The sequence below is a fragment of the Oncorhynchus masou genome, chromosome 22, assembly GCF_036934945.1.
Source record: "Oncorhynchus masou masou isolate Uvic2021 chromosome 22, UVic_Omas_1.1, whole genome shotgun sequence".
In the NCBI taxonomy this organism is placed as follows: domain Eukaryota; kingdom Metazoa; phylum Chordata; class Actinopteri; order Salmoniformes; family Salmonidae; genus Oncorhynchus; species Oncorhynchus masou.
This window is the reverse complement of record NC_088233.1, coordinates 35948594-35970691: the sequence shown is the minus strand read 5'-3', so window position 1 is coordinate 35970691 and position 22098 is coordinate 35948594. Positions and strand designations below refer to the sequence as shown.

General features: G+C 41.7%; 1 protein-coding gene across 3 annotated transcripts; it reads right to left on the bottom strand.

Annotated features, from left to right (window-relative positions):
• Nucleotides 1-435: 435 nt before the first annotated feature.
• Nucleotides 436-20879, bottom strand: nlrc5 (NLR family, CARD domain containing 5). Of its 3 annotated transcripts, none has more exons than XM_064930043.1 (49): nucleotides 20822-20879; nucleotides 20172-20472; nucleotides 19879-19929; nucleotides 19264-19347; nucleotides 17241-18972; nucleotides 17069-17152; nucleotides 16865-16948; nucleotides 16569-16652; nucleotides 16339-16428; nucleotides 14300-14350; nucleotides 14045-14074; nucleotides 13851-13934; nucleotides 13664-13747; nucleotides 13442-13531; nucleotides 13037-13117; nucleotides 12825-12908; nucleotides 12624-12707; nucleotides 12424-12513; nucleotides 10362-10406; nucleotides 10212-10268; nucleotides 10003-10086; nucleotides 9712-9795; nucleotides 9515-9604; nucleotides 9341-9400; nucleotides 9073-9156; nucleotides 8712-8795; nucleotides 8461-8550; nucleotides 8290-8355; nucleotides 7939-8025; nucleotides 6955-7038; nucleotides 5193-5276; nucleotides 4994-5080; nucleotides 4588-4647; nucleotides 4426-4476; nucleotides 4224-4307; nucleotides 4033-4116; nucleotides 3837-3920; nucleotides 3665-3748; nucleotides 3499-3585; nucleotides 3342-3425; nucleotides 3136-3237; nucleotides 2949-3032; nucleotides 2404-2487; nucleotides 2193-2276; nucleotides 1985-2068; nucleotides 1808-1885; nucleotides 1626-1709; nucleotides 1457-1540; nucleotides 436-1327 (listed from the first exon to the last, which is right to left on the bottom strand). In XM_064930043.1, exons 2-49 carry the CDS (start codon nucleotides 20467-20469, stop codon nucleotides 1246-1248), a joined length of 5655 nt encoding a protein of 1884 aa, XP_064786115.1. In that variant the 5' UTR covers nucleotides 20470-20472; nucleotides 20822-20879; the 3' UTR covers nucleotides 436-1245. The 3 variants fall into 3 exon arrangements, with proteins under 3 accessions (XP_064786115.1, XP_064786116.1, XP_064786117.1); XM_064930044.1 differs by having other exon boundaries at nucleotides 20172-20487; nucleotides 20822-20857; XM_064930045.1 differs by lacking the exon at nucleotides 6955-7038 and having other exon boundaries at nucleotides 20172-20862.
• Between the last annotated feature and the right edge of the window lie 1219 nt (nucleotides 20880-22098).

Here is a 22098-nt window from a genome sequence, read left to right as displayed (position 1 = left end):
GCAACTTAGTTGGTGCATTCATCTTAAAACAGCTACAGTCAATTGTCCAGGTCCAAAAGTCTAACTTTTCTATTGGGTCAGGTCCTGTTTAATTGTCATCAAGTCCTGGGTTTATGTAACTCCAGCTGATAGAACTGAGTGGACCCGGCTCTGCATAGCCTATAGCATATTTATTTCACACTAATAAGGTGAACTTATTGACTTTATAGAAGGCTTAGCCAACATATAAAGAATTGAACTATTCGTTAACCAGGAGCAACTTGGCTGACAGAAAATTTGTTTTGTCACTCGGGTCCAGTCTGGTCTAGGATATGGGTCGGGTCGGGTCCAGTTGTCATTGGGTCCATTCGGAGTCGGGTAAAAATTCTCTGGTCAGTTCGGGTTATTTTGTCAGATTAACAAGACAAAAAAAGAATACACTCTAAACATTTCAAATGAAGGCACCCAGTTTATTTCCCCTACTGATGCACAATATAACCTCCTGTTGTGTATTGCCATCTAGAGGTATGTTCAGATAAAGAAAATCACTATTTACATGGAATATGAAAAAGACATCTCACACTTTATTAGACCAAAGTGCACGTGAGATTAAAACATGAACATTACAAAAACAAGTGTGAAGAATAAGAAATAAATTAGCAGATGAGCAGAAATACATCTAATAACATAACAGTTAAACATGAGCAGTGACATTAGAATCCAGCAGTGCAAGAGAACTAAAGTGTAAGAAATAAAAATCACACCAAACAGTGGTTTCCATCAGAAAAACAACATTTCAACTCTACCTCAATGCTTAGTTAACATATGGGGAGAGATCAACATATAAATAGTTCAAGTTTTACAAACCAAGATAGAGAGCGGGAACACCTGAAGCATAAACTTGAGTTATTAGTTTGTAATTTGCTCACGCTTTCTACCTGAGGTGGACATGTGTTTTTAGCAAAACAAACAATCAATAAATCCCTGATTCAAAATCAATCCAAAAATAAATAAGAGAGTGGAAAGAGACTATGAGCTGATTGTCCAGGAAGAGGAAGGAAGATGTATAAAGGGAGATTTGTCTCTTATATCCTCTTACCAGGGTTGGAATAAAGGTTCACTGTTCCTCCTCCTCCTGGATGATATTATTGTTTGTTTGAATTTGATGACATGTAAACAAAATCAACTTTAAGTGCATAAAACCAAAATAAAAGTGCAAGTTTACTGTTCTGCTGACACACTGAATGAGTGAGATTAGATCTTAGACTATGTGGAGGAGAAGTTGAGCCTCTTCTCCCTCTGTCTCAGTTTCTGGGCATCACTGGTAGAAATAAAGTTCCTCCACAGTCTGGTCAAACACAGAGGACATTTTTACAAATGGCATTGCACACAATAAAGGCAGTATCCAAATTAATAGCCAGTATAATACATTTATACAATTGACAGTTTACCAACAAAAAACTTCCAAGATGTTTACCTGATCACTTCAACTGATGGACAAGACTGTAAGCTTCTGGCAAGTGCCTCTGCTCCAATAGTGCTGATACTGTTAGACTCTAGACTAAAATCAAAGACATAAAAAAACACATCTGATTATAAAATCCTTTGAAAACATGTCAATGTAAAAGCGTACACTTAGCACTCACTCAAGTCTCCTTAGCTTCTGGCATTGTGGTAAAACCTCGGCAAGCTTCACTGCGACATCATCTCCACAATCATTCCACGCAAAACTGACAAAATGGACAGGGAGCGAGGAAACATGGTCAAATCAGTCGTGAATATTCAGATCATGATGAATATTGCTCTGTGCTGTCTGGATTTCCCTTACCTGACATCCTCTGCACAGACACAGTGAGCCAGGCTGTCAGCCAGACCAGCAAGCTCTGAAGTCCCTATGGAGGTCAAGCTGGAAGACAACTAGTACATTAAATACATTAAAAGCTTGTCTCTTGGGCAGGGAATACACAGTATCAATTATAGCGGATTACACAGATACATATCTTACTGTATCTTTGTCAAATACTTCATGGAGATCAAGGCTTTGGAGATACTGACAGATCCTTTTGTACCAATCTCGTTCTCTGAGAGACTTTTCACAAAATCACAACCATGAACATAAACAAGGGTTAGGGTTGCAGTTACATGGCATAGAATCAATAACTAAATGCAACATGACCCAAACCACACACAAAAACTGATGGTAATAGACTTACTCTAGAACCCTGAAGTGAGTGAGAGTGGGCAGAACTTGTCCCATCTTGGCAGCACAGGCAAGGCTGAGATTATTCCTTGACAGACTGGGATATAAAGTCATAGGTCAGACGGTGCATTGTTTGCAGTCAAAAATCAAAATGTTATTTTGGTCATTGTGAAAGCCCAGTGGAAATAGGGCACTTTGGATTGATAGTTCGGGCTTGGCCTTACTTGAGCTCCTCCAGTGCTGTGCAGGTTGTCAGGGCCTGGACCAGCCTCTCTCCTGCTTGGTCACTGATGCAGTTCCCTGACAGGCTGAGACACAAAAAAGGAAAGAGGCTGGTGGTGTGTTTTATATAGTCTATAGAGATATGGACCAACATTCTCCATCTTCTAATCATTGAGAGGAAAATGTGTCCATTTCATATCATATCTCATAGTGTTACAGCAGTATGTTTCCTCTGCAACAGTTCAGGAAGTAGAATAAGCTGGACTTTGTGATGGAGAAAACATAATTATATAATGACGTTGCAATAACAAATAAATCAGCAGCTTTATACCTTTCTGATGATACATCTACAACTGTCTGCCTAAATCCCACACACACCAATGTTGAAGCCCATTGGAATATTAGCTGACACTTTGACACGTTCTAAGATCAGGTCATGTGACAGATTCCTGATGCATATCTTAGCTTCATTTGACACATTAATGATGCAGTCTATTTTTTGTCCAGGACCATTCCCCATCCATTCCTCCAGTCCAATAATCCCTACCTGATCTTCCTCAGGCCTGTCCAGGTGGGCAGGTGTTTGATAAGCTCCTCCACTCCATTATCTGAAATCCTCATCCCCTCCAACCTGCAGGCCAGACACACATTGACAATACCACATCAAACGTGATGTCTAGTCCATGCAGAAGTCAGATACTACTTGACATTTGTGTTATCGTGGTTCTACTCACTCAAGCTCCTCCATCCCTCTGAGCCCCTCCAGGGAGGCCAGCAGGACCAGAGTGGCCCCCACCCATGGGGATCCAGTCACCATGGTAACTATATTATTCAGACTACGGGACGGATCACATATCATTGGTAAAGATAACACTCTACACCAAATCTGTCTCAGGCACAGCAAAGCCCACTACATTCTCAATCAGGAAGCTCTACTCACTTCAGCCTCTTCAAGGAGGTCATAGCATGGAGACCTTGGGCCAGGCACACTGTGCTCTCCTCATCCAGCTGTACAGAGTCAAGGCTGTGGACAGGATACAGATATTTAACTCATGCCCTTAATAATAATAATAATAATAACAATAATAATAATTTACCTGATCCCTTCCAGAGAGAGGCACCGTCCCAGCCCTCTCACCAGCTCCAAGGCCCCTGCTGGTGTCCAACCATAGCAGAGGGACAGACTAGGGGACAGAGGGCACAGCATTAGTATTGTTGTATCACTGGCCAGGTGGTTGAATACAAGAATACAAGAGTTCTTACTTGATTGTTCTGAGATGAGGAAGGTTTTGGAGTGTTCTGGTCAGAGCTACAGCTTCTCTGTCAGTAATCATATGACCAGACAAACTGAGGCAGACAAGAGAGATTGGTGACAGGTCAGGGCCAGGAACGAAAAATAAAAAGTAGGCATAGGGGATGAATGACAATCACTTACTTCAAGCTCTCAATGCTTTTAGCCTGCAACAACCCCTCGGCAAGGAGCAATACCACATCTTCAGAGGTTTCTTTTGTTTCAAGACTAGGAAAAAATAAAATACATGTTTTTCATGTGTAGCCTAAGATAGTCATCCTCGGTCATCAAAACCCTGTAAAGCCTTTCCAACCCCCAAAATCCATAACTTCAGCCTTACCTGAGTTTCCTCAGACTAGCTAAGGATGGTAGGACAGAGCAGAGGAACTCTGCTCCCACTCTACCAATGCTGTTGTATGACAAACTAAAGAGGAAAATAAGAAATATGTATAACTTAAAACTAAATTAGACATTAGAATCACTTTCACTACGTTCAAAGTATTTCCAGGTCTGTTTCTCACAGATACTTACTCTAGTTCCTGTAGCAGAACACACCTCTGGAACACAGTCTGCAGAGACACTAGGTGGTGCCCTTGCACTGCACAGTCTACCAGGCTGAAAGACACAAGAGGCAGGAGCATATGATAGGGAGAGCTCAAATGCAGTAACCAGTTCTGAGCCAGCTCATACACATTCCTGTTGATGTAGGAATAATAGAGGAAGATGCTTTCACCTTATGGTCACAGTAGACAGAGAGCCAGACATGTCTGTAGAAGTGTCACCACTGAAACTCAAATAAAGGCAGCTCAGTCAAAACGGAAAGTGTGTGTTATCTTTATGTTCGCATCTAAAAAATATTTTGGAAATAGACAACGTAATTGTCTTGCAGCTTTACCTGGTAGCAATGGGATTTTGGCATTCTTCCAAAGTAATGTGTACAGTGGAATTATTGACCCTGCAAAACAAGTTCACACATCCATTATGCATGTCATGTTCTACTTTCCTATACTTAAATATGACCTAATGCCAACATGAATGCCCGAATGCCAACATTGGTTGGCGCAGCGATTGGCGGAGTGCTCTAAATCACTGCATCTCAGTGGAAGAGGCGCCACTGCAGTCCCTGGTTCGAATCCAGGCTGCATCTCATCCGGCTGTGATTGGGAGTCCCATAGGGTGGAGCACAATTGGCCCAGCGTCGTCCGAGTTTGGACGGAGTAGGCCACCATTGTAAATAACAATTTGTTCTTAACTGGCATGCCGAGTTAAATAAAGGTCAAATAAAAACAATGAATTCTCACCCGATGGTGTGTATGTTGGGGTTCAGGTTCAAGCAGCAGGGGAGCAGGTTTACAGCTGCTTCTGCTGTGATCCATGGCTCCTCAATACTGATGAGAAATTAATACAGAGACTTAACTCCGAGGCATTACACACTCATGCAAGAAATCCCACACACAAATACACAGACACCACATGCCATTCCCATATCTTCCTCCTTACCTGATATAGCGTTGGACGTGACCACACCTCAGCTGCTTCACCAAGTCTTCAATCACCTGAACACTTAGTCCGTTGTTTCTTATCCTTAAGTAAATCAGAGTAAAAAAGGCACTCATTTTGCATTCAATAACTTGGTGTGTACAGTTGAAGTCGGAAGGTTACATACACCTTAGCCAAATACATTTAAACTCAGTTTTTCACAATTCCTGACATTTAATCCTAGTAAAAATTCCCTGTCTTAGGTCAGGTAGGATCACCACTTTATTTTAAGAATGTGAAATGTCAGAATAATAGTAGAGAGAATTATTTATTTAATCTTTCATTTTTTTCATCACATTCCCAGTGTGTCAGAAGTTAACATACACTCAATTAGTATTTGGTAGCAATGCCTTTAAATTGTTTAACTTGGCTCAAACATTTCAGGTAGCCTTCCACAAGCTTCCCACAATAAGTTGGGTGAATTTTGGCCCATTCCTCCTGACAGAGCTGGTGTAACTGAGTCAGGTTTGTAGGACTCCTTGCTCACACACACTTTTTCAGTTCTGTCCACAAATGTTCTATAGGACTGAGGTCAGGGCTTTGTGATGGCCACTCCAATACCTTGACTTTGTTGTCCTCAAGCCATTTTGCCACAACTTTGGAAGTATGCTTGGGGTCATTGTCCATTTGGAAGACCCATTTGCGACCAAGCTTTAACTTACTGACTGATGTCTTGAGATGTTGCTATAATATATCCACATAATCTTCCATCCTCATGATGACATCTATTTTGTGAAGTGCACCAGACCCTCCTGCAGCAAAGCACCCCCACCCTCGTGCTTCACGGTTGGGATGGTGCTCTTCGGTTTGCAAGCCTCCCCTCTTTTCCTCCAAACATAACAATGGTCATTATGGTCAAAAAGTGCGATCTTTGTCCCCATGTGCAGTTGCAAACTGTAGTCTGACTTCTTTTTATGGCGGGTTTGGAGCAGCGGCTTCTTTCTTGCTGAGCAGCCTTTCAGGTTATGCCAATATAGGACTTGTTTTACTGTGGATATAGATATTTTTGTATCTGGTTCTCCAGCATCTTCACAAGGTCCTTTGCTGTTGTTCTGGGATTGATTTGCACTTTTTGCACCAAAGTACGTTCATCTCTAGGAGACAGAACGTGTCTCCTTCCTGAGCGGTATGACAGCTGCGTGGTCCCATGGTGTTTATACTTGCGTAGAATTGTTTGTACAGATGAACGTGATACCATAAGGGCGTTTAGAAAATGCTTCCAAGGATGAACCAGACTTGTGGAGGGCTACACTGAGGTCTTGGCTGATTTCTATTTGATTTTCCCATCATGTCAAGCAAAGAGGCACTGAGTTTGAAGGTCGGCCTTGTAATACATTTACATTTACATTTAAGTCATTTAGCAGACGCTCTTATCCAGAGCGACTTACAAATTACATCCACAGGTACACCTCCAAATAACTCAAATTATGTCAATTACCCTATCAGAAGCTTCTAAAGCCATGACATCATTTTCTGGAATTTTCCAAGTTGTTTAAAGGCACAGTCAACTTAGTGTATGTAAGGTGAATTTTAAGTGAAATAATCGGTCTGTAAACTTTTGTTGGAAAAATTACTTGTGTCATGCACAAAGTAGATGTCCTAACCGAATTGCCAAAACTATAGTTTGTTAACAATTTGTGGAGTGATTGAAAAACAAGTTTTAATGACTCCAACCTAAGTGTATGTAAACTTCCGACTTCAACTGTACATTTGTGTGGCTCACTCCAGGGTGCGTAATGAGGACAGGGTTGTCAGGCTGTTCTGCAGAGCCAGTAGGCCTTCTCTCTGCAGGGTGTTACAGGATAACCTACATACAAGACAGAAAACACTGTTCCTCACCCTGCATCATTACCCAGAATCACATTATCCTCTCCTCATATTGTCAGACACTGTACTTCTGTAATTTTGTCAATTTCAATGGTATCAAATTTGACGAGCTGCAGGTTAATTATCGCAAAGGTCAAGCCAAGGTTATTATAGTTTTGTGTTTTTTAATTTGAATTTCTATTCGTTTTTCAATTATTATTTGAGTTATTTAGTTATAATGTTAATGTTAAGGACAGAAAGCATGTGTGGGAGTCTTGGAGCCATTTGTGTTGTGTAATTTTATGCGGTGGAGTTTAGGATTTTACCTCTTGCAACTGGAGGGCAGTAGGCTAATACATGAGGTGATGGGTAAGGTCATAGGTTAGGTTAGGTTTAAATTAAAGTCAATATCAATGTGACTTGGATTTAAAAGGAATACTGGAGTAAAAAATATGTTGGACGGAAACTCTCTCGCCGATGTTTACACCAATACAATGCTTTTTAACTTTAGTAGTACATGTTAAAGAATCAAATTAGCTAACTAGCCACTTTTTTCCCCTGTTAGCTAGTGATTGTGATTCACAAGCTAGGCCTATTTGAAACATTGCTATCTCCTCTTTGCATTTACCTCCTGGTTGCAAAAACCCACCAAGGTCTTGAAAAGCTCATTAGATTGCTTTGACCAAAGTTAACGAAAAAATAAAACTGAGCATAATTCATGATGTTTCTATTTTAGTTCATTTTGGAGTCAAATGTAATAGCTTCAGTATAGTTTTATTTATTCAAACTGATTTGTTAATGATTTCATTTCAGTTTACTAAATAGTTTGTTCATGATTTGTTTTCATTTTCATTTACTATAATAACCTTGGGTAAAGCAATTCTCCCAGTCCCATTCTCACCTCAGCTTGACCAACTGAGCAGCACAGCGTGTCAGAATCTCTGCTAGTCTCTGCAGATGGTCAGCCCCAAAATGACACTCTCTCAGACTGCAGGGTTCAGGAAACATGAAGTAGAGAGAGAATGAGAAGGTGAAAGACTGAAGAGATAGAGGTCATGCCCATGAGTCATATGGAAGAGGTTTGATATAATTTATACAAGCAATCCTTTCAGTTTCGATATGAGTTTTATTTTTCTGGGAGCAAAATAAACAATGCTTCCTGTTCCACTAGCTAAATGAGTTTACACTATGGTGTTTCTGTGACTGCTTTAACTGATTTTATGAGTAGAAAATAGTAGACTTGTTGTCCTACCTCAGAGTTTTGCCACAGTCACTGTCCTGTTCAAAGCGAATGAGCGACCTCTCCTCGGTTCCCAAACTACAGACAGACATAAAAAGTGACACAGACTTTCATACTATATATGGGGGTCTAGACAAGTAAATGTTCAGTTTGCCAACATGGTATTGTTGAATAGAATTTTACCTGACTTCAACTGCAGCCACCTTCTCACAGGTCGTCACTGTGTTCACCAGGTAGAGCGCCCCCATCTGGGTCAGTCTGTTATCATTAAGACTGCAGAGAGAAACACATACAGCTGTACAAGCAAGTACAACTAACCTCCATAAAGCTAGAACAGATGCATCTGCTAGCACTCAGGGAGGCAGACCAGCACTAGTGGTAATGGAGTTCACTGTATGGACTGAAGGAAGGAAGGGTGTTGCAATGAGTCTTACTTCACTGAGTTGGCAATCCGCAGCCTTGGCAGAGAATCCACAAAGCTCTTCACTCCCTCGTCTCTCAGGAGGTTACTGGATAAACTGCACCGTTGAAAATAATGGGTTATTATCCATTATGAGAAAGGTTGGTTGAAAATGTGTTGAAAAACAGCCACAAAATACACCCTAAAATGTTCAGTGAGGGAAAAAACAGTTTGCCCATTGGTTGAGGCATATACTCTAGTAGTGTAAGGTATTTATGGGAATACAGTGCAGTAGTTGCGAGTACATCATTTATAAGCATGGCTATTTTTGCAAAAATTTGGGCAGTGACCCAGGGACAGGGATGTGTATTAGGGAAAGGGATAGGGACACTCACTCCAGGTCAGACAAATGAGGACACTGCTCCAGGATCCCAGAGAGTTTCTCCACATCCCCACTGCTCAGTGTGTACTGGGTGAGTCTGCAGAGGTGGCAGAGAGATAGACAGACAGACAAACATGAGATCAGGGTTTAACCAGGTTAGAGAGAAGAATAACTATATGTGACTGATTAAATACAGCTTAATTAACCTAAAACCTTATTTCTGTAATGTAATATAAAATTTCTATACATGGGAACAGTATGAGCAGATAAACCGCATTCACCTGCAAGTTGCTTGTTCTGCTTTCACGTTGACAAACTTGATGAACGCTTCTCCTTGGGGCCTTAGAAGTACATCAAAATGTCAGGTAATTTACATAAACACAGTTCATACTGTGCATATAAACCCAAATGTATGAACCACATGAATGAATGAATGAATGATGAACCGTGCATACCTGAGTTCCACAGCTCTGACACGCTGACAGTCTATCAGAGATCTGACCAATAACAACACTCCGTCCGTAGACATCTGGACATGGCTTATACTGTGGAAGGCAGGGAAGAGGGGCGGAAGAGAATGACGAGAAATTAACACCTTACTGGTGTTGTGGCCCTGAGATTATCATTACTGATCAGGGTGAAGAATTCTCACTTGAGCAGTTGAAGAGATGTCATCTTAGGCAGGATATTCAATAGATTTTCAATGGCATCGTCCTTGAGGGATCCATGGGAGAAACTGAAACAACAGACCGGCAGAATGGTTTTAGAGGATTGAGAAGGAGGAAAACATCATACATGTAACACACTAAGAAGAGGGAGGGAGTAGAACATAGAAACTATACTAGATATTATACATAGATATTGCACAATACAGTATATTATAGTTAACCATGAAAGACAGAGACAGAACATAGACATAATTAGAGGTAAAATAAGAACTCACTCTAGCTTTAGTAGGCCGGGACACTGTACCAGCCTTCTACACAGCCTGGTCATGTCAGTGGGCTGGATATCACTGTGAGTTAGACTAAAAAAAACACACAAGCTTGGGATTATATTGCAGGGTAAAGTGAATGGGATATTAAATGGACAACAGCAATTCAGAAAGTAATTTGCAGGTTAAGACTTCTGTCTAAAACTTTAGTGTCCTACCTGAGTTTCTTATCCTGTTCCATATCTGGTGAGGTCCTGAGTGCTTCTGATTGTATTCTAAAATGAAAGTGATTCAGTGAGTTGTTTATTTGGACTACACCATCCAAATGAGATACAGAATTGGTATACTGACAGAAACAACTTTATTACCTTTTACTGGAATGGAATTTCAGGAACAGCTTCTTCCCCCCATGACTGATAAATTTAACATATGTATAAAAAGAAAAAATATTAATCAAACATAATATGATTTCAATAACTTTTTACCATGCCCATTTTACACAAGAGAGAGGATAAGGATATAGACAGATAGAGACACAGACAGACAGACATACAAGATATATACTGTAGATAGATAGATATAGACTATAGATAGATATATACTGTAGATACAGTGGGGCAAAAAAGTATTTAGTCAGCCACCAATTGTGCAAGTTCTCCCACTTAAAAAGATAAGAGAGGCCTGTAATTTTCATCATAGGTACACTTCAAATAGAGACAGACAAAATGAGAAACAAAATCCAGAAAATCACATTGTAGGATATTTAATGAATTTATTTGCAAATTATGGTGGAATATAAGTATGTGGTCACCTACAAACTAGCAAGATTTCTGTCTCTCACAGACCTGTAACTTCTTCTTTAAGAGGCTCCTCTGTCCTCCAATCGTTACCTGTATTAATGGCACCTCTTTAAACTTGTTATCAGTATAAAAGACACCTGTCCACAACCTCAAACAGTCACACTCCAAACTCCACTATGGCCAAGACCAAAGAGCTGTCAAAGGACACCAGAAACAAAATTGTAGACCTGCACCAGGCTGGGAAGACTGAATCTGCAATAGGTAAGCAGCTTGGTTTAAAGAAATCAACTGTGGGAGCAATTATTAGGAAATGGAAGACATACAAGACCACTGATAATCTCCCTTGATCTGGGGCTCCACGCAAGATCTCACCCCGTGGGGTTAAAATTATCACAAGAAAGGTGAGCAAAAATCCCAGAACCACACGGGGGGACCTAGTGAATGACCTGCAGAGAGCTGGGACCAAAGTAACAAAGCCCACCATCAGTAACACACTACGCCGCCAGGGACTCAAATCCTGCAGTGCCAGATGTGTCCCTCTGCTTAAGCCAGTACATGTCCAGGCCCATCTGAAGTTTGCTAGAGAGCATTTGGATGATCCAGAAGAAGATTGGGAGAATGTCATATGGTCAGATGAAACCAAAATATAACTTTTTGGTAAAAACCCAACTTGTCGTGTTTGGAGGACAAAGAATGCTGAGTTGCATCCAAAGAACACCATACCTACTGTGAAGCATGGGGGTGGAAACATCATGCTTTGGGGCTGTTTTTCTGCAAAGGGACCAGGATGACTGATCCGTGTAAAGGAAAGAATGAATGGGGCCATGTATCGTGAGATTTTGAGTGAAAACCTCCTTCCATCAGCAAGGGCATTGAAGATGAAGCATGACAATGATCCCAACCACACCGCCCGGGCAACGAAGGAGTGGCTTGGTAAGAAGCATTTCAAGGTCCTGGAGTGGCCTTGCCAGTCTCCAGTTTTCAACCCCATAGAACATTTTTGGAGGGAGTTGAAAGTCCGTGTTGCCCAGCAACAGCCCCAAAACATCACTGCTCTAGAGGAGATCTGCATGGAGGAATGGGCCAAAATACCAGCAACAGTGTGTGAAAACCTTGTGAAGACTTACAGAAAACGTTTGACCTCTGTCATTGCAGACAAAGGGTATATAACAAAGTATTGAGATAAACTTTTGTTATTGACCAAATACTTATTTTCCACTATAATTTGCAAATAAATTCATTAAAAATCCTACAATGTGATTTTCTGGATTTTTTTTCTTGTCATTTTATCTGTCATAGTTGAAGTGTACCTATGATGAAAATTACAGGCCTCTCTCATCTTTTTAAGTGGGAGAAATTGCTCAATTGGTGGCTGACTAAATACTTTTTTGCCCCACTGTAGATAGATTGATTGATTGATGTATAGATAGATATATAGATATCCACTGGGAACAGATGTCAATTCAATGTCTATTCCACATTGGTTCAACGTAATTTCATTAAAATGATATGGAAACAACGTTGATTCAACCTGTGTGTGCCCAGTGGGTAGATAGACACATATATATATACTGTAGATAAATAGATAAAGAGAGAGAAAGAAAGAAAGAGAAATAGGGGAAGTGAATACCTGATATTCACTTCGCTCATGTTCCTGTGTGAGCAGAGCGTGTCAGCTAGCAGCACCACCCCTTCCATGCTAACTGCATTCTCACTGACACTACACCAAATAGAGGGTACAAGCACTGGTTTTATGGCCAGAAATAGCTTTGAACAAAAAAAGCTAAAGCAAACGAAAGGGAGGAAAGGTAAGTTCTAAGAAATTCTTACTTGATTTCCTGGATGTTGCTAAGCTGAGGTAAGAGGTCTAACAACTTCTTTAGACCTTTGTTTCCCAGAGAATTGTTGGAAAGACTGAGAAAGGCAAAGAACAGGTGGGGGTAAACAGATACAAACAGAGAAGCTTTTCACAACCCAACTATCTTAAACTTTTCACAACCTAACTCTCTTTTCACAACTCAGAGCACTTACTCCAGCAGAGTCAGAGTAGAGCAGTCTGTCAGATTCTCACACAGATGGTCCAAGTGAAGGGGAAGAAGAGCACAGCCAATCAGACTGTACACAGAGGGGTTAATGAGAAACGAGGATGAAAAGAAGAGACAATATCGTATAACTTTATAACCATTATCCATATTGTTATACACAGTGAATACAGTGTATAACAATTTGTATATTGTACATACCGAAGTTTCTTAGACATCTCAGGATGTTGTTTCTCTATCCCCCCAGCAAAAAGTATAGACACACGCACAGGGTCCTGCTGGCTGTCATGAGGAAACATGGGGGAAATGCACATCAGTCAGTGTTAAGCTAACATTTTCAGAGCATTCTAAAAAATCATGATCATTGAAGTTGTACATTATAAAAGGCACCACAGTATCGTAATTGATTGCTTGTTTATTATGTCTGGTTTGGGCCTATCAGAGACACCCTCTGAAGTGTGCCACTTGACAGAGACACCCTCTGAAGTGTGACGAAATCAGAAAGTGATGAGGTAATGTGCTGGTTTTAGTGTGTTTGTAGTTTGCACACAATAAAAGGGATGCAGTCTATATTGGGTCGATGAAGGGGTGTTATGCACAACATACCTGATGTCCACTTGAACCACATCAGGACATACAGACAGGAAACTGGTCAGAACCATCAACCCATCAACAGATATGGGAATCTCATTCAGACTGTAAAGACACAACCAATAACCGTATTAGGCTACATGACTGGGTTCAAATATATATATATAAAATATAGGACAGGCACAAGATCATGACTTTATTAAAAGTCGACAACTTGAAATGAATGATCAGTCTTACACAATCTGTTTGGAGATGTTCAGCTCCTGTAGAGAGTCAGTCAGGGCCTTGAGAGTATCAGCCTTGATGTCACCTCCTGAGAGACTGCAGGGGTTACAACATAAAGACAAACAGCCTAACTTATTTTGTGTCTTTACCCACAGTCTGATCTGACTTGTTCAAAGACACTGGGTACATATTCACTTACTCCAGGACAGAGAGACCAGGACATCTCGCTAGCAACTGACATAGTCTGTTCATCTGGTCAGTAGTGAATCTGCAGTTCAACAGGCTGGATGACACATAAACAGCAATGTTACTCAAGGAATTCAGAAGCTCAATTGAAATATACATTTATAAAAGCCTGGGTTCTGTATAAGAACAACATTGAGAATATCATACCTGACAGTCAGTCCAGTTTTATCCTTAGAACTTGAGACAATTAGAAAGGCAGAGAAAAGGAGTCAGGTTGATTGATACAGTACAGATTTCCATAAATGTAGCATAGAAAAACAATTAAATAAAAGCAACATTTTCTCAAAGAGCTATGAAACATGAGCTTGATTTTCATGGGCCTGTTGGTACAGCAAACACCAAAAAATAAATGAAAGTTGCATATTCTTTTATTTCACCTCATTAAAACTAATTGAAACTCACCATTTCATGTCTACGCTTGGGACAAATAGGACACTGATGTCCTTCATTCCCCTGCAAAGAGATAGAAAAACGTAGTTTACATCACCAGTATTTGTTTTTTCAGTTACAGTGTCTTCAGAAAGTATTCACACTCTTGACCTTTTCCACATTTTCTTGTGTTACAGCCTAAGTTTAAAATATATTAAATTGAGATTTTGTTTCACTGACCTACACACAATAGCCCATAATGCCAAAGTGGAATGATTCTTTTAAAAATGTTTACAAATTAATATGAAATGAAAAACTGAAATGTCTTGAGTCAATAAGTATTCAACCCCTTTGTTATGGTAAGCCTAAATAAGTTCAGGAGTAAAGTTGCATGGACTCACTAGGTGTGCAATAATAGTGTTTAAAATGATTTTTGAATCACTACCTCATCTCTGTACCCCACACATATAAATATCTGTTCGGTCCCTAAGTAGAGCAGTGAATTTCATACACAGATTCAACCACAAAGACCAGTGAGGTTTTCCAATGCCTCGCAAAGAAGGGCACCTATTGGTAGATAGGTAAAAATAATGGTGAAGTTTTTTAATTACACTTTGGATGGTGTCTCAATACACCCAGTCACTACAAAGATGCAATACACCCAGTCACTACAAAGATGCAGGCGTCCTTCCTAACTCAGTTGCAGGAAAGGAAGGAAACCGCTCAGGGATTTAACCATGAGGCCAATGGTGACTTTAAAACAGTTACAGAGCTTAATGGCTGTGATAGGAAAAATATTTGTATGGATCTGTCACACCCTGATCTGTTTCACCTGTCTTGGTGATTGTCTCCACCCACCTCCAGGTGTCTCCTGTTTTCCCCATTAGTCTCCGGTGTATTTATCTGTGTTTCCTGTCTCTCTGTGCCAGTTCGTCTTGTTTTGCCAGGTCAACCAGCGTTTCTCCTAGCTCCTCTTTTTCCCCAGTCTCAGGGTTTTTCCTAGCCCTCCTGGTTTTGACCCTTGCCTGTCCTGATGCCGAATCCGCCTGCCTGACCACTCTGGCTGTTCTGACCTCGAGTCTGTCTATCCCCTGGTACTGTTTGGACTTGGACCTGTTCACTGAACCCCTGTCTGTCCTGACCTCGAGCCTGCCTATCGCCTGGTACTGTTTGGACTCTGACCTGGTTTATGAACTCTTGCCTGTCCCCGACCTCCCTTTTGCCTACCCCTTTTGGTGTAATAAATATCGGAGCTCAACCATCTGCCTCCTGTGTCTGCATTTGGGTCTCACCTTGTGCCCTTATAGGATCAAAAACATTGCAGTTATTCCACAATATTAACCTAAATGCCAGAGTGAAAAGAAGAAAACTTGAACAGAATAAAAATATTAAAAAACATGCATCCTGGTTGCAATAAGGCACTAAAGCAAAACAAAAAAATTTATGTCCTGAATACAAAGCGTTATGTTTGGGGAAAGTCCAACACTTCACGAAGTACCACTCTTCATATTTTCAAGCATGGTAATGGCTGCATCATGTTATGGGTATGCTTGTCATCGGCAAGGGAGTTTATTTTAGGATAAAAAGGAACGTAATATAGCTAAGCACTGGCAAAATCCTAAAGGAAAACCTGGTTAAATCTGCTTTCCAACAGACACTGGGAGACAAATTCACCTTTGAGCAGAACAATAACCTAAAACACAAGGCCAAATATATATATACTGGAGTTGCTTACCGAGATGACATTGAATGTCGCCAAGTGGCCTAGTTACAGTTTTGACTAAAATTGGCTTGAAAATCTAAAGCAAGACTTGTCTAACAATGATCAACAACCAATTTAACAGAACTTTAAGAATTTAAAAAATAATAATGTGCAAATGTTCTACAATCCAGGTGTGCAAAGCCCTTAGACACTTACCCAGAAAAACTCACACAATTAAATCCCTTTTAATCCCACCTTGTAACAACAAAATGTGGAGAACGTCAAGGGGTGTGAATACTTTCTGAAGTATGCAGATTACAACTGAAGGGTCTATTTGTAAACACTGGAAGTGTCTATTGTTTGAACTCACTCAGCATAGAGTCCCTGGATGAAGGGGCTGGAAGTGATCTTCTCTAGAAGGATGAAGATGCTCTCCAGAGAGCAGCCATTCCTCCCCAATCTGAAAACATACAAAACACATAGGCCACATTACTAAAATGCAAGCTTTCTGAAATGTAGAAATAAGAGACACTTGTAATATAAATATATGGCTAGGATCATGCAACGCAAATTATCCAGTCAAGGAAACAATAAACTCACGAGACAGAGGCCAGACTGGGCAGCTTGGGAAAGATGTCAGCGATCTCCCTGACTCCTCTGTCTGTCAGGCTGTTGTCACTGAAACTGTCAGACAGACAACACAAATCACTTTATACAATGCAAAACCTGTTCGATACCGAATCAGACCAACTGTACTTTCATGGCAAATAAGGTACTGTATCCACTGTATCCACAAACTGTACCCACGTTTGATTAGATCCTGATAAAAGGGTTTATAAAATCTTGAAGTGGTGGTAATAATCTTTGGTTGTTACGGTAAGTAAATAATAATTTACTTGAGCTCTGTGATCTGTGGACAGCTCTCCAGGGCTCTGGCAAGTTTGGCAGCTCCCACATCAGTGAGGTTACCACAGATAAACCTGGGGAAGAGGAGCAGAATTATTCACGTCACACTTTGACAATTCGCGTATACATCCACACACAAACAAACAACATTGAAAGTTGATCATTTCAAAACTGAGTGACAGTGAAGGACTCACTCAAATCTTTTCAGGGTTGGTAGTCTGGGAAGGATGCAAGAAAGTTTATCTGCAAATCTGTCATCATACTTACGGCTTCGAAAACTGAGGGATGGTTAAAAAAAGAGTAAATTAATTTCATGCAGGATTATCCTTGTCTAGTACACAATATATAAATGAGTCATGAACTCACATTAGAAAGTCGATGTGCTGGCAGCTGGGTAGAATATCGAGACACTCCAGCTCCATTGAACAGGCTCCAAAGTCCAACCCGATGCCCACTCCAGCAGACGAGACGACAAAGGCCAGGGCATCCAGATCAACAGGGTTCAATGTGATGTTCCTTAGTTCGAAGCAGGGTCGCGACCCCACCATCTCCCTGGCCAGTTGGGCATCCTGGGTCTCCTGGACACAGTGGCACAGCTCCACCACCTTTGGCCCAGTCAGGTTGGTGCTCATTGCCAGGCTTCGGAGCAACTTGCGAACTAGTGCCAGGCGTTTCTTCACCCACACCACAGCCCCCACTCCCCGAACAAGCTGAAGCAGGTAAGAGAAGCAGGCTGGTGCAGCAAGCCCACAAACATACAGATGGAGGGAGTCAGTGAAAACCGTCTTGGGGTTTGATTTCGTGGTCCAGCGGGTCTTGAGGTTGAACTTCTTCTTGAGCTGGGCCTCTGTGATGTCGTCGCTGGTCATGATGTGTAGCGCGCCCAGAAACTCTTGCATGGTGAGGTGTATGAATGTGTAGCCCTGGCCTTTAGATCCATCCTCATGGGTCAGGTCCACCTGTGAGAGGAGACCAGCCTTAGCGGCGAAGTCCACCAGGTCTGGTGGAACCTCTTCAGACAAGAACACGATCTTGCTCCCCTCCAGGCCCCTCATGGCCAGGCGGCCCAGCAGTGTGACCTCTGCCCTGTGACTCTGCAACAGGGGTGTGCTGCTCCCTGGGCATCGGCTTAGAAAGGCACAGAGGATCTGGAGGTAGACCTGGGTGAGGGTGTTTGGAAGCTGGGATAAAAGCTCAGACCCACCACTGGAGAATATGTGGTCCAGGCACACACAGCAGATATGGCAGAGGGCTGGCAGGTAACACATGGTGAGGAGGTGGTGGTTGGCCAGTAGATGACTCACTGCCTTCTCCTTCAGATTCAGACCCTTGTCCTGGAAGTACTGTTCAGCATATTCTTTTACACTGCGCTGGTTGAAACCTAGCAGCTCCCCAATGCAGTCCACAGAGCTCTCCAAGTCTGTCACATCCCGAGGCCTACAGGTAATCAACAGAGTGCATCCTGGGAGGATTCTGCGACTGCACAGGCCTGAGATCAGCTCTGCCATGGGGAGTGGGCACAGTGGGTCAAATGAGCTGCTCAGTTTCCCTGAGTGGGTTATTTTAGTGTGAAACTCATCGTAGCCATCAAAGATCAAGCATATTTTCTCAGGGTTTTCAAGGATGAAGTCAAGTACAGCGGTACACTCCTCCTCCCCACCCTCTGGTGGGAGGAAGAAGCGAAAGAGCAGCTCCTTCAGAGAGAGCGGCCGAGCCACGAGGTTGAGCTGGCGGAACTCTAGCAGAATCAGTAGGTGAAAGGAGGGAGAGGCGTCCTGTGTCCATTTCTGGCCAAGGCAGTGCATCAGTAGTGTCTTCCCTGACCCTGCCTGGCCTAACAGCAGTGTGACCTGGGCTTCCGAACCCAGGAGGGAGTGAACAGTCACCCTGTCTTCCACAGTCCCCTCCTCCTCCCCCTGTGGAAGCTCTGAGGGGCTCAGAGCTCCATCAGCCCTGTCTCTGGGTCTAACATGGGTTCTGTGGCGCAGACTGACCCAGGCCTCTTCCAGACGAACCTCCTTCACCACACCCTGCATCACCCTCTCCCACCTCTGCAGTAGAAATCTCCTCACAGCAGCCTTGTAGCTTTCTACGTGGTCTGGACATACAAAGAACATCTTATAAAATAACACACAACATACTCATGACCTGAACAAAGCTACATGACTACACGTTTATGAGGCTGTTCATGACTTTGTTTACAAAATATATTTTGTGACTGTGTACTAATTTCGAATCAAACAACTTTCATAAAGTGAAGACAAAGATACATTTCAGATTACAGAGGTAGCTCACACAGTATGAAAGTCCTTCAAAATTGAAACTCCGTAAGAAATCTTACTGAGACATGCCCCCAAAAATTGGGTGTCATGAAAAGACTGGTACTTACCTATTCGTGGGCGTTTTACACACCAACCTTGAGATGCTATAGACTCATCAACCGGGGTATGGCTGATGTTTTCAATTACTTCTTCTGAGAAAAAACAAAATGGAGAGAACCCAATAATGGACATATAGGGGAAACCCAAGAAAATATGAAGAAGCGCAGTGGTTAAACAGAATTGCATAAGCATTGCATAAGACACTCTTTTCCAGGGCCTTTTGGGGGCCCCTAAGCGAGATTTGGCTAACAGAATTACTAACAAAATCAATGGGCTCCCCCCGGAGGTCAGGGCCCCTGGGCACGTGCCCTGCATGCCCATCAGTATTGGCCATTAGTACACATTAGTACAAGTTTAGATAGCTGGCTAGACTAAATTACCAATCTAAAAACAGCTATGTCTGAGACAAAATCACTATTTTCCATAGGTATTTAACTATGTTAATGCTGTTTTTACTGTGTTATCTGCTGTTGGACCTTCGACCCATTTCTTGCCTGAATATCACACAGAGGTGTCATCTTACACAAAAAATGAAACACTTCATATCCCCTTAAATTATTATGGAAAAAGAGGGTAAAAACTGACTGAACAGCTGCAGTAAAACGTGATTATTGATTGATTACCTGGATCACAGAGGGATAGGGCCTCTCTTGCCAGTGTAGGCCAAGGATCACCTGCACAGTCAAACAAATCAAACTTACAATATGGGTTCAAACTAAGCCTAACTCTATCCACAGAGTTACTGCATTGTCAGTGGGGTGTTTATTGTTTATTGTTGGGTGTCAACATTTGAGGGATGGAAATGGAAAAGAAACCCCACTCTGATATCAACATCTTCCCCATAACTGAATAACTAGGCTATAGTGTGGATATTCTGGATGGTCAGTATGGGCAGGCACCACAATGTCTTACTCACTAGTCACAGATCCGGTCACAGACATCAGCCGAGATTCCAGGCGCATTGGCATGTCGCAGTGCATGCAGACCATTTGAAGAAATTGGCGGCACATAGCAGGGTCTGCTGTGCTGAAGTAACCCAACATCTCTAGGATGCGTTCTCTGTGACTGGCAGCGCGCACGAGCCGTTCACGCGCTCTGCTGTCCATCATTTTATAGAGTGTGGAGAGAACTGCATCATCTTGATAGCCCAGAATGTCTGCCAGCTCATGGGTCTCCTGTGTTAATACACTCTGGACATCTTCCTCTGCTTCCATCAGCTGTACAAGTTTAGGCTACATTTTACAATAACATAAATGTCGATTTGATTGTGTTATAATCTAGTTATAGATTAAACGTAATCTCAAACAATTTCACATGGAGCAAAACTAAATAGTTGCTTGCTTCACAAGAAAAAGCCATGCACCGTAACAATCTGCGTTGTTTTGGGTGCACGTTTAGATCGGCTCCTGAGTAAATTATAATCTATTTCGACAAATCTGCTTTGTATTGGGCGCGCGTTTGGATGGGTTGCTACGTAAAGTATAGCCTATTACTATATACAAAGTCAATTAACTATTTGCCTTTTTTTATAACCAATATAAGCCATATGCCAAAAGTATAATTTACCAAATGTAGCTGTTGGTCGTTGGTCGCATCGCTGCAATAAAGTGAAACTAAACCAAATAAATTGCGTTTACTTTCTGTTTCGTTTTTGAGTGGTTTTCACTAGAAACCGACCGCGGTACACGTGTGCGGGCATTGCAAAATACACTGCTCAAAAAAATAAAGGTTACACTAAAATAACACATCCTAGATCTGAATCAATGAAATATTCTTATTAAATACTTTTTTCTTTACATAGTTGAATGTGCTGACAACAAAATCACACAAAAATCATCAATGGAAATCAAATGTATCAACCAAGGAGGTCTGGATTTGGAGTCACACTCAAAATTAACTGCACTTGTGAATGAAGGTGGTAAATGACCTTTAATTGGCATCAGACCGAGGCTCTGCATCTGTCCTCGTGCTCCTAGACCTTAGTGCTGCTTTTGATACCATCGATCACCACATTCTTTTGGAGAGATTGGAAACCCAAATTAGTCTACATGGACAAGTTCTGGCCTGGTTTAGATCTTATCTGTAGGAAAGATATCAGTTTGTCTCTGTGAGTGGTTTGTCCTCTGACAAATCAACTGTAAATTTCAGTGTTCCTCAAGGTTCCATTTTAGGACCACTATGGTTTTCACTATATATTTTACCACTTGGGGATGTCATTCGAAAACATAATGTTAACTTTCACTGCTATGCGATGACACACAGCTGTACATTTCAATGAAACATGGTGAAGGTCCAAAATTGCCCTCGCTAGAAGCTTGGGTTTCAGACAGAAGTGGATGGCTGCAAACTTTCAACTTTTAAACTCGGACAAAACAGAGATGCTTGTTCTAGGTCCCAAGAAACTTTCTGTCCAAAAATTATGCAGAAAATTTAATCCATGCTTTTTTTTACTTCTAGGTTAGACTACTGCAATGCTCTACTTTCCGGCTACCTGCATAAAGCACTAAATAAACTTCAGTTAGCGCTAAATACGGCTGCTAGAATCCTGACTAGAGCAAAAATATTTGATCATATTACTCCAGTGCTAGTCTCCCTACACTGGCTTCCTGTTATGGCAAGGGCTCATTTCAAGGTTTTACTGCTAACCTACAAAGCATTACATGGGCTTGCTCCTACCTATCTTTCCGATTTGGTCCTGCCATACATACCTACATGTACGCTACGGTCATAAGACGCAGGCCTGCTAATTGTCCCTAGAATTTCTAAGCAAACAGCTGGTGGCAGGGCTTTCTCCTACAGAGCTCAATGTTTATGGAATGGTCTGCCTGCCCATGTGAAGACTC